This window comes from Neltuma alba, unplaced genomic scaffold, assembly GCF_004799145.2.
Source record: "Neltuma alba isolate B1F8T4 unplaced genomic scaffold, ASM479914v2 tig00002207_pilon, whole genome shotgun sequence".
Taxonomy (NCBI): Eukaryota; Viridiplantae; Streptophyta; class Magnoliopsida; order Fabales; family Fabaceae; genus Neltuma; species Neltuma alba.
In genome coordinates, this window is record NW_021632780.1 from 19,673 (window position 1) to 32,616 (window position 12,944).

Here is a 12,944-nt window from a genome sequence, read left to right on the forward strand (position 1 = left end):
TAGGAATCGTGTCTAAGACGTGTTTGTGCGGGGCGTGTAAGAAAGAGTCACCCTCACACATCCTTTTTATTCACCTGTGTGCGGGACCAAGAAGTTGAGACTTCTTTTTGGTTTTTTGGTCAAAAGAAGTTGTGACTTTAGAATTGACAATTGACAATTGAGATCAAATTATTACTTATACGGATCTATTCTTATTATCCGTATCTCAAACTCATAATTCCAAAAATACATTAAATTGATAATTTTATAACCTTTATCTTATTAAAGAAAGAATGTTAAAAATATATTTTATATTTCCTCGCATTTATTATGTTCTCTCTCTGTGTCATTTATTAAGTTAATAAAAATAAAATTAGAAAAATTTATTAATTATTCTACAAATATCTTATATTTAGGAATAAAATTTTTTTTCTTACAAGTTACAAGTAACTTATAAATAGGAAAATAATTATTAATCATTTATTTTTATTTATTTACGTATTTATTTTGCTTTTTTTGCTTTTTCTTTTTCCAACCACCATGAAACGCGGTCCGTCCAAATTGCCTGCAAATATAATTCCTCTCCTTCCCCGTTAAGAGCTCTGTTCCTCTCATTTTTCCTCATTCCTCTCTTGTTCCCTCCTGTCTGAATTTCTCTCTGACTTCTAAACTTTTTTTAATTGTTCCAAAAAAAATGGGGGTTCGATTTTTCCGCTTAGTGTTCAATTCTTGTGGGTTCAAAATCTAATTGCGTTACGTTTCTGGGTATACTGTGTACAAATTGAAACGAAAAATTTTTCTGCTTGGAGGTTGAAGGGGAGAAAAAGGAACAAGAGAGAGAAAAAAGAAATCAATTTGAGAGATTCAATTTTTTTTTTGGCCTGACTTTGAGAGATTCAATTGCAAAAAATGGGTCTGGGAAATTGGGGGAAATAGTGTGTGATACAGTCGTGAAGAGAGAGCTTCGTGATTTCGGTGCCTAGATGAAGATGCCTGCGACGGAATTTCAAAGTTCGTCTCCTTCTTTAGCTCATTTTGGCCGCGCGCTTCTGAGTCTTCGTCGTGATCCCGTTCAAGTTCATTCAATGGAAGGGTCAGCTACGCCTCAGTATCGAAACTCTAATTTGGAGCAAGAACTTGAGTCATTTCAGAAACAGGTCAGTGACAAATTTTTGGATCTCTCTTCGGTAGGCCGGGATGATTTGCTTTCCCTTTCATGGATACGGAAGTTACTTGATTCCTTTATCTACCTTCACGAGGAATTTAGGTATATTCTTCATAATTATAGAGCTCTAGTGCTTAAACCTCCGGTTGATCGGATGATGAGTGATTTCTTTGAGCGGAGTGTGAAAGCTCTAGATGTGTGTAATGCGATACGAGATGGGATTGATCAGCTTCGGCAGTGGCAGAAGCTATTGGAGATTGTTCCCTGTGCGTTTGACAATCAGAAGAGTATTGGTGAGGGCCAATTTCGTCGTGCCAAGAAGGCCCTCAATGAATTGGCAACTGGGATGCTTGATGATAAAGATTCTAATGCATCTCCAGCACAAAGAAACCGATCCTTCAGCCGCAACCCTGTTGGCAGGGATCATCATCATCATAATCATAGCCATCTTTCTACAGGTCCTTTTCGAACCCTTTCATGGAGTGTCTCTCGCAATTGGTCTGCTGCAAGGCAGCTTCAAGCAATTGGGAACAACTTGAATCCTCCAAGAGGAAATGATGTTGTGGCTTCTAATGGACTAGCAGTGGTCATTTTTACTATGAACTCGATTCTTCTATTTGTAATGTGGACCCTTGTTGCGGCTATTCCATGTCAAGACCGTGGACTCCTGGTTCATTTTTCTATTCCTAGGAGTTTTTCATGGGCAGCTCCATTACTGTCGATGAATGAATGGATTATGGATGAGTCCAGGAAGAGGGAGAGGAGAAACTCTTGTGGTTTGCTAAAAGAGATTCATCAAATTGAGAAATGTACTAGGGTGATGAATGAATTGGCTGCTTCGGTACATTTCCCATTGACGGAGGAGAAAGAAGGGGAGATCAGACAGAGAGTGCAGGAGGTTTCACAGGTTTGTGAAGCTTTGAAAGATGGACTCGACCCCTTGGAGCGCCATGTGAGGGAGGTATTTCAGAACATTGTGCAAAGCCAAACCGAGAGGCTTGACGCTCTAGGTAGGCCAAACCATCATGAATCTTGAGAGCAACATCTTGTACTCATCATTTGGTCCGGGTCTTTAAAAAATGCAAGTGGAAGCAATATCCTGATTTTGCTTCCAAGGAGCTGCAAAAGGTAAATATGATGAGGTAAACAATAGAAGAAAAAAGGAAGGGATGAAGACTGTGAAGCAAGATTATTCAAAATGAGAAATATGCCAATAACGGGAAGGGGGAGGGGGAGGTTTCTCGTATCTGAAAACTCCTAAAATGTATAGATTTTAGGATATTTGAAGTAGTCATTTGATGTCCATTCTACTTGTCTTTCACCCTTGTTTGGCTTTTGCCTTGTCATGCTGATATAGTAATGAAATTTCTCAGTATATTGCTTCATCCTCGTTGTAGTTGATTTTGTCCATGAATATATGTGCAAGTTGCAATTTACTTTTGGTTCCTATATTACTTTTGTTTTGCTCTTCTGTAAATTGATGTTTGAATAACATTGATATTAGTCAAGCATTTTCTTTCTTTATTCTTGTCCCTACAATTTCTGTTGGGAAAAATGATCTAACAAAAAGTTTGTCATAACTTAGTCAGTGTTGTCAACTTTATTGACATTGTATTCAAGAGTCTGTTTTCATTCTGAAATGCTCTACCAAAAAATGGGAAATCACATGGGAAAATTCAGAATTCGCCCTTTACACCATCAGTGAGAATTTTCCAACTGAACATTGTGCAATTCCATTGATGATTTGATTGGGTTGCTAATTTGTGACTTTCCAATCAAGTCAATAAAGAGGCCTATTTCCAACTAAAATTGAGTAGATTTGTAAAGTGACATGAGCCAAACTTCTTGGTGACAAATTAATGTATTCTTGATTAAAAAAAATCCTTTTAATTAAAGCTTTTGAGGTATTTGCCATTTTGGATAAAACTATACATGTTTTTCCATGCACAAAAATCAGTCAATTCTGCAAATCTTTCATTATCTGTTCTTTTTTTATTTATATAATCTATCCCCGTACAATCTTGCTTGCACATGTGGCGTCTGCAGAAATTTTTTGCTTTACAACCAAACTATTTCTTTCCAGCTCAATGCAACATAGGCTTGATTCTTTCATTTGAAGGAGCTGAAAGACCACGTTTTGCATTGTAGAGTAAAGAAATAAACTTGCATTGGGATAATACACACTGCAAAGTATCCAAAGGTTAGCCCAACTCCCATCCCTTATAGGAAGTTAAGGTTTAGATCAGCTATTATAGACGTGCACTTTATAAAAGATAAAATAGTTCAACACATGCCGACCAAAGTTAGTCCCGTTACTTAGGTCTCTTGGGTTAGTCCTCGGAATCTGACTCACCAAAAGTTTTTGCTATAAGAAGGCGACGGAAGGGGAAAAAAAGAAGTTCCATTGTCTTGAGGTGACAAATGGGGAAGAAAATTGAGGTTTTTGTAGCAGTTAGTTAGAATAAGTTGGGGGGTTCTGTCATGTGATGTTCAGATTTGTGTTAGAATGTAGTGGTTGTTATGTGAATTGGTCCTATTTCTCATGTTATGCTGTCTTTAAATACTGCTAGTACATTTATAGCCATTTAAATACTAATATGGTGATAACTAAATCTACTGAGCTAGGTTGTTTGACAAAAAAAAATTAATGAGAGTAATCCCTTAAGGTCCCGTTTGGTAGGAAGCATTAAAAATTAGATATAAGAATTGAGGTTAGGATTGAGAAAATCCATTAAAAGAGTATTTAATATAAGAGATTGCTTGTTATATGGAATTAAGCAAACCCATAAAGGTATGATTGGAGAATACAACTTCTCCCCTGGTATTTTTCAATCCCACATATATGGATTTGACTAATCTGATATAGCAAGCAATTATTCATATGAAATACTATTTTAATAATTTTTCTCAATTACAATCCCAATTTCTATTCTTCATTGTCAGTGCTTCATACCAAACGGAACATAATACTTCATTGGAATTAATCCATTTTAAGGGACCATTTCAGAATTCTCATATTTCAGTGATACTTACATATATCTTTCTCTCTTGAAAAGGTCTCGAAAACAAAATGTTAATGTGCGGAATTAGAGTGAGTAATAATGGCTATTTGCATGGAACTAAATCATGCCGTTTAAAATTTGTTAGTTATTTTTACATTTTTAATTTATTAATATGTTGACGTTAATCTCTAAAAGTCATCGCAAAGAATAGTAAATTAGCAACAAAAATTTTTCATTACTAAGATCAAATTCCATCACTAATCTTAAAGATGGCCTATTTCAACTTAGGATCGATTAGCAAGTTAAAAATTCTGTCAGTGATTTATTTCTATTTAACTATAATACCATCAACGATCCCGTCGCCGTGCCACGTATTTGTTGCATTCGTGCCCAAATTATATTTCAAATTCTAGACCCCATATACCTTCAAATCCTTTGCCCTTTTTTATCATTTGAGTTGAAATTAACGTACAGTCTTTATATATTTCTCAAGGAAAATTAATATGGAAATCCTAATAATTTAACCAAATTTTGAATCAAGCCCTTATAAATTTTTTTAATTAAATCCTTATGCAGATGGGCAGATATTGCCATGTAGATAAAGCAAGGTCCGGATTCATCGTCATGACCGGCTACACACACACATATGCCGACAGGTCCGAAAGGTCGCAGAACGTGTTTGCCATCATCCAATTCTCTGTCTTCTGAATATTTAGTACTTCTTCGATACTAAGTATAAAATTTATTTTATAATATAAATAGTACTATAAAATAAGTTTTATATCTAGCACTTGAGAAGTATCATCCAAAGAAATAGGATAAGGGAAATTAATCATAGAATAATAATAATGATAATTTAGCAACTTGATATGTATGTTGCAACTTAAAAGCCATTACTTCCGGTCCTAAATATAAGAGCTAGTTGACTAATTTGAGTAGATTAAGAAAATAAGTTAAGTTCGTTGTTTGTTATAAATATGTGTTGTTTTTTCTAAATATTCTTGCTAATCTAATTTATTAGTTAGAACTACTATTATTAGAACGACTATCTTGGAAAAATTTAGATAAATATGAGAGACAAAATGAATTGGGTTCTTATATTTAGGACCAAAATAAAAGTCAAATAAGATCTTATATTAATAACCAGAGGTAGTATAATTAATAGGAGAAAACTTACCTCCAGTGTCTTACATCCAGTAGATCCAATTCTCCGATCAATAAGTGCCATGTGGATTTATTAAACAACTAATCATTTAATGGCGTTCCTCCCCTGCATCAACGTCCGAAGTGTCGCAAATCATTGGAACCTGTTCAACTCTTTCTGCAGAAACTGCTCTCTCTCTCTCTCTCCCTCTCTCTCCCCGGTTTTATGTGAGAACATGGCTCTACAAATATTGCTGATGGTGGCTGGGACAGCAATTCCTTTCATACCGCGCCACCAATCAAGAACACATCAATGTGTTGGTGCAAATATCGCAACAAATTGTGTGAGACCCAATAAATCGTGCTTTATATGCCCATCGGGACTGCCCCCATTTGGGTGTTTGGGCTCAACTCATCACTAATTAATAAATGAAAAGGGGGATTCTGGGCTTGATGGATGATTAGGTTTAAATTATAACTATCCTTTAATCTTACATAAAATTTTAATTTATTCTCTTAATTTTTAAAAGTATATTTTTATTTATTTAACCTTAGTACTGTTAACAAAAGAATAATGATATTGAGATCTTGAATGTTAATAAAATATTTTCAAATTTTAACAAATTAATTTTAATTTTCAAAATAACTACGATTGTTATAAAAAAAATTGTCATTTATAACTGACAATTTTAAAGTTAAAAAAACTAAAAATATGTTTTTTAAAGTTAATGGACTAAACTAAAATCTTGCATAAAAATTAAAAAACTAAATATATACTTTAACGTTAAAGTTTTGTGGAATGAAGCATGCCAACAAATTAAAGAGAATGTTTCCATAAATAGTAATGATTGTGTGTCTGTGTGTGTGAATTTCAAAGACAATTCTTAATCCCAGGAGGGAGGGAACGGAGGGGAGAGAGCAGTAAGAAAGGAGTGAGAGAAGGTAGAGAGGAAGATGTTTTGCCATCTCAGTTGCTCCGTCGGAATCCACATAAACCCAAAAAAAAAAAAAAAAACTGTGTTAATGATTAACGGTTGTTGACTCTTGATCCACGTCTTTTTAAAAATAAAAGGACTAATGTTTCAAATGAAATAAATGTAAGAAACCAAAAACAAGACTTTCAAGTACCTGAGACTAAATCAAAATGAATGTAAATTATGAGAACAATGTATTGTAGTTATAGTGTGGGTGTGTCAAAAAAAAAAACAAATGCCACATTGCTTAAATATTGGAGGCACAGGAGTATAAATATTAACTTATGTTCTTGGGCTAATGAAAGTGTTCTTTAATCATGACTTGGATTAACCTGTCAACACAACGATATTAACCCTTTAGAATGTTCAATATTCCCCTAAGAATACTTTAAGGGCAAAAATATTTTTCAATCCATTATAAAACAAACTTATCACTTAATTTGTGCATGCTCATTGCCCAGTTTGTTGTTCTTAAAAAATGTTTAATGTTATTTTATTTTTTCATTTTTAATGGTTTTTAATTTTAATAGATGTAAAATCCAAAAGTGAATGAGATTAGGTAGGTAAAATACATTGGATTCATATAATTTCATTCTTCTATATGACTCTCTATCTCGGTATAGAATTAAGAACGTTAAGAAGAAGAAGAAGGCTTAGAATGTTTGAATTATGAAGTTATTTGTGTTTGAATCTGATAAAGCGTATAGCAAATAATATAAGAGACAAAAGAAAAGCGGATCCTCCGAGCATCAAAGGAAAACATGGCCTCCTTTGTTTTTGACGCTTCTTCTTCATTAGAGCTTCCTCTTCCTCTTCCTCTTCCTCTTCTTCAAACTCTTCTTTCTTCTCATCTACTTCACTTGGATCTTCTGGTTCTTTAATCCCAACCCTACTAAGAAATCCCTTCGCCATTTTAGGCATCACAATCGTCAACTTCCATTCATCTTCGTCGTATATTGCTTTGATCCCATCCAAGACCACCCCTTCTGGGATTTTAAACATCCTTGTGAACTCTCTCATGTTCATCTCCTCCTCTTTCTTCATCTTCAAGGGCATTACCGTCATTTCATCCACTGTCTTCTCTCCACTCACCCACAGCTCACTCCCATCTTCATTAATCTTGATCTCAATGTTCCTTCTCTTATACCCTGCATGCATAAATCTTCACAATGTCTACTTTATCGATTAAAAAAAAAAAGAATTAAAGAAATTAAAGTAAGAGAAAAGAAAATTAATCATCATGAGACCTACCTTTGAGATGGGCATGAAGGATGAAGTTGGTATCAGTTTCTTTAAAGAAGAAGACATATCCTCCTTTACTGTCTTGGGCGAAATGAAGGTTAGAAACAATGGAGGTCATGTCGTGTCTGGTTTTGGTGATCTTGAGATCTAACCCTAATTCCATTATTTTATGGAATTGAAGTCCACTGATATATATATATATATATATATATATATATAGAAGAATGTCAAAAGGACGAGGATTTTCTCAAAAGTATCGATTATTCCAGCTGCTACAGTTTATATATATAGTTGGATTAAGGATTGAGAAAAGGATAAAGCCAAGTACAGATTCATTTCTTCCTCCTGTGTAGTATTCATATTACTATAATAATATATCACAGCTTTTAATATGATATATTATTCTGCTTTTGTGCTACTATAATGTTATCTTAATTCGTGTTGGCCTGCTGGGTTGGGTGTTGCATCATGCATCGGGTTGGAATCCACCGATTGCTCTTTGAGACATGGAAACGTGTAACATTAGATTACTGTGACTCCACAGGCTTTTTCAAAATTTCTATATCAATGTGACTATGGGGGTGTTTAGATAGAAACCAAACTATGATTTTAGAAATGCTTTTACGGTTTACGAAGTAAATATGTGGAGGAATTTGTCTCATTTTGCTGAAAAGTGCTTCTGAAATCATGGTTTGAAGATTACCAAACACCCCCTATACATTCCAAAAAGAAAGATACTGAGCACCATGATACTTATCAAATCTCAACTATTCAAATTTAATATAGACGGTCGAGATTTAATATTTAATATTTTTGTTTTTCTAAAAAACATTTTTCTTTTAATAAGTACATAATCCAAAATAAATGTAATCTCTTAAGTATAAGTTTTTAAAAAAAAAATGAATTTTTTGTTTAAAAATTAATAGTTGAAAATTTTAATTCTAGATCATTAAAACTGATTTTGAATGATTTAGATCTCATTACAGTGATGAGCACCAAAACTCGTTCTACTGAGGAAGCCGTGTTTTAAAATATAACATTTTTTGTTTAGAACATTAATTTTTTTCCGCCCATATCCTTAACTAATTATAAAACTTCTGAGCTAATTAATCAAACTCCTCTGATTAATGACTTTTATTGAGGGTAATTTTGATATTTTACAAACAAAATAACTTATTGTTTTAACTAATTTTATTAATTTATGTAAAGTTATCATTAATTAGATGCTTATAAAAGAAACGAAGGGAGTAAAACAAGAAAATAAAATTAGATAGAGTTCAGTTTCTCTCTTGTATGTTATATCCGTTCCTTTGTTTTCAAAAGAAAAAAGACGATGTTTGTGTTGTTATAGATATAATAATATTTTTGTGAATATCTATATATCTCTTATTATCTTCTATATCTCCTATAATCTCTAATATATCTCATTATCTCTTTATCCTACAATTATCTCCTATTATTATGTAATTGTAAAGTTGTGCCTATAAATAGATGTTATGTATAATGTATTTAGCAACCTTAAATGGAATAAGAAATACCCCTGTCTTCTATTCTCTCTTATTTTCTTATTTTATTTTTTACTCTTTCTTTAGTTTTATAACATGTGTCTCTATGAACATAGATAACCAATTCTTTATTGTATATATTTTTTTTTTTAAAAAAAAAAAAGATAACCAATTCTTTATTAATAACAAAATATTCAATATGAATGGAACGGGTAGCACTTATATATTACATGGGGTGTATAAAAAAATAAAGTATTTAAATCAGCAGATTATTAACATATGATGTTTGATAAGATATCTCATAAAATTTTGTATGTGTAGAAAAAATAATTTAAATATTAAAAAAATTTACTATTTTGTTATTTAAAAGCATAATATAGAATAATAAAAATGAATTTCAGTTTATAATTTAATAAAAGCCTAAAAAATTGACCCGTAGATTGCTTAAATTAATTATAAACTTATCACTACTATTTACTACTCGATTTTTAGATTTTCTCAATTAACAATTTTGTAAACTAGAAAAGTCCCCTTAGACACCAATTTGACAAAATCAGCTGGCTCTCACCCAATGGAAATATGTTAGGCCTTTATCAGGGGTCTACTGCCTAACTTACATAAAGCCTTACTTGGTCTATTTAGTAAATAGGCTAGATTCATATCCAGGCATATTTCTAGGCCTATTTAAGCAAACAGGCTAGGCTTAATTTCATAAGACAGTGTGTACAAGCCTACAGTCTTGACCTATTTAGTTTTTTTAAATTAAATTTGTGTTATTATATATTATATAATATAAATCAATTTTATAAATTATTTATAAAATTACAAACTTTAGTTTGACCCTAGGTTTCATATCATAACATTCCTATATAAGATCAACCCCTTTTCATTAATTAGTCATTCACCTCTACCTCTCTTTTTTCCTATCGCTCACTATGACAAGGTTAGCTTACTTCCACTGCCCTAATTTTTGTTGTTTGCTAAAGCATAACAATTGTTGTAAGTTTATTTTAATGATACCTAAATAAAATATTATAATCTCAGTGGGAAGACTTTGCCCAATTTATGTAAAAAAACCAAACGAAGTAAAATCCAATTTTATATGCTAGTTGTTGTGCTTGGTTAATCTTTAAAAAATATATCTATTTAGTCAATAGATGATTGGTTTTTCTAATTTCTACTTGATCTGACAACTGTTGTCACTATGAATTCTTTTCTTTTTCTTGCTAGACTCTTATATTACAAGTGAGAATGGATTTTAAACTTTTAAGACATAACATAGGTTTTTAAATAGGTTTGAAGTGTTATATATGAATTTGAAGGCATAGATTTTTAAACCCATTTAAAAGCCTACATTTTAAGTAGACATTTAAACAGGCTTCAGGCCTTATCAGGTCCTTTAAAGGCTCAGGTTCAGACCTAGTAAAAGCCTATATGCAAGTTTAGTCCCAAGCTCATACTTCATATATCTATTATAGGCCCAGGCCTACTTAGCTAAAGCCTAGCCAACCTAGCCTATTTCCATCTCTACCCAAAAAAATAAATAGCAAAAAGTTAAAAATGACCCTTCTTTTGATTACTAGTAAATAAATAATGATAGGTGATTATGATTTTCATATTAATTATTTTTGGAAACTATAATTTAAAAAAACTAAAATTTTTCATAAATTTTCATAAATAATATATGATGGTAAACAAAAATCTAATGGCAGTATAAAACCACTATAAATTTATGCTTTTTAATCTCTCTTTTTTTTTTAAATTATTGTGGATCCATATTCAAGTATACCATTAAACATTATATTAAGATCAATATTATAATATTATTTATTAATTTTTTCAGCTTCATGAAGTAAATTTGAATTTCATTATGGGGCATTTCTACGGTTTATTTTAGTTTTTCTGTTTTTATCGGAATAGATATGTGGATTCCAAGGCCGATCTGTTGTGAAAATTATAATTTAAAAAAATAAAATTTTTCATAAATTTTCATAATTAATATATGATGGTAAACAAAAATCTAATGGCAGTATAAAACCACTATAAATTTATACTTTTTAACCTCTCTCTCTTTTTTTCATTATTGTGGATCCATATTCAAGTATACTATTAAAAATTATATTAAAATAAATATTATAATATTATTTATTAATTTTTTCAGCTTCATGAAGTAAATTTGAATTTCATTATGGGGCATTTCCATGGTTTATTTTAGTTTTTCTGTTTTTATCGGAATAGATATGTGGATTCCAAGGCCGATCTGCTGCTCATTTAGGAAGCTTGGCCCAATTATGTGAATGGCCCAATCCAATATACTTGGTGCTCATTAGAACTCCTATTACCAATAAATGCTAGGTCCAGCAAAAAAAGTTAATCTCCCACAGAGTGATGAGTCAAAGTTTAAATTCTAACCCTAATGAGAGAGGTGTTTATATTTAGTACCCAATAGCGCTTCAAACAAAATTACTTCTTATTGGATCATATGCCTAGTAAAAAAAAAAAGACTAATTCTTTCCACCTCTATCAAAAAAAAACTCTTGATATAGCTGGAAAAATTTGTTTTCTTTTTTAAGACTATATATATATATCAGGTTTGGTAGGATTTTCCCATTGTGAATTCTACATGAGAAGCATTATGATACTCAATACATAAAAAATATAGTAATTAGACTAGGTGAAAGCTGGCCCAAAAAAAAATATGGATTAACCCTTGGTTTGGTCAAAGGAGGGAAATGGAGGGGTGACAAAATTTTAATGAGTTTGATTTAGAAAGATCAAAGAGTAAAAAAATTAATTAAAAATTTTTAATTCAACTTCTTTAGTTTTTAAAATCAAACTTATTAGAATTTTCCTTCTCCTTTCCTCTCTTTCATTTCACTCATGCCATGCAGACCCTAACTAAGTGAAAGAAAATCAATTTCTTTTTAATAAAAGGTTGAGAGACTCAAACATTATTCAAAAAAATAATCATATTAGATGGTTCACCTCTCTAATTATATATATATATATATATATATATATTACTTGCATCTCATGTAGTACTACTAAATATTAAATAATCACTTCCTCTTAGCTTGTTCTTATTATGAAGACCTCCAATATGTTTTATACAAAGCATTACTTTTTTGAACCTAATATCCCTATCTAAAAACTATAATTCTTCTTAGCCAATTAATGACTTTTATTGAGGGCAATTTTAATACTCTATAAGAAATAACTAATTTGAACTAATTTTACAATAAATATCTCTGTCTTTTCAATATTGACATACAAGTCATTGTCTATTTCCTTATAAAGTTATTCAAGGGATTCATATTTGTTTCCCTTTAACTCAGGATTTTTAAAAGACGCCAATCACTAAAATGTGGGGAAAAAGCTTTGGTCTCTTGTCCCTGTCAGTAGGTAATATGTTTCATTTTAAATAATTACCCATCACCCAACCAATGTGGTGGTGCTTTCAAGTTTAATTATATCAACGATATATTTTTTCTGGGTAAGGAAAGAGCAATTTCACACACAAGCACACACACACATTCATGCTTGGACTAAAAGCAAAAGGTGATTCGATTTTTATCATTCAAGGACTTAATTAATTGTGTTATGGAAAAATATCGCCAGTTTCTGCAACTTGTAATGTGAGTCCGAATGAACTCCTCATTCACTTAGTTTCTTGTGTTGTCATGATTGTTCCCTTAGAGAGAGAGAGAGAGAGATATATATATATATATATATATATCACTTATATAACAATTCTTGGATGATAAATAAACAAAATGCATCTAACCCTAAAACTAATGCGCATGCAAATATATATATATATATATATATATAAAAGCTACCAGTCAAAATCAAATAGGATAACTTGAGATTATGAAACACATACACAAAAAGACAAATAGAACATGTCAGAATTAACTGTCTGATCATTCATGTT

The 12,944-nt window shown here is 31.6% G+C and overlaps 2 protein-coding genes across 2 annotated transcripts; one reads left to right on the forward strand and one right to left on the reverse strand.

The window, feature by feature from the left end:
• Positions 1-619: 619 nt before the first annotated feature.
• Positions 620-2,529, forward strand: LOC114720015 (uncharacterized). Its single transcript, XM_028905601.1, has one exon. The coding sequence runs from the start codon at positions 963-965 to the stop codon at positions 2,178-2,180; it is 1,218 nt and encodes a 405-aa protein (XP_028761434.1). The 5' UTR covers positions 620-962; the 3' UTR covers positions 2,181-2,529.
• A 4,409-nt stretch (positions 2,530-6,938) lies between these two features.
• On the reverse strand, positions 6,939-7,668 carry LOC114720072 (uncharacterized). The gene is made up of 2 exons (XM_028905681.1): positions 7,515-7,668; positions 6,939-7,411 (listed from the first exon to the last, which is right to left on the reverse strand). The coding sequence occupies exons 1-2, from the start codon at positions 7,666-7,668 to the stop codon at positions 6,939-6,941; spliced, it is 627 nt and encodes a 208-aa protein (XP_028761514.1).
• Between the last annotated feature and the right edge of the window lie 5,276 nt (positions 7,669-12,944).

Bases quoted from the DNA above. Each gene is read 5' to 3' on its own strand.
- LOC114720015 (XM_028905601.1), top strand. From the start codon at position 963: ATGAAGATGCCTGCGACGGAATTTCAAAGTTCGTCTCCTTCTTTAGCT.
- LOC114720072 (XM_028905681.1), bottom strand. From the start codon at position 7,668: ATGGAATTAGGGTTAGATCTCAAGATCACCAAAACCAGACACGACATG. The intron at 7,412-7,514 runs GTAGGTCTCATG...TTATGCATGCAG, and splicing joins CCTTCATGCCCATCTCAAAG to GGTATAAGAGAAGGAACATT.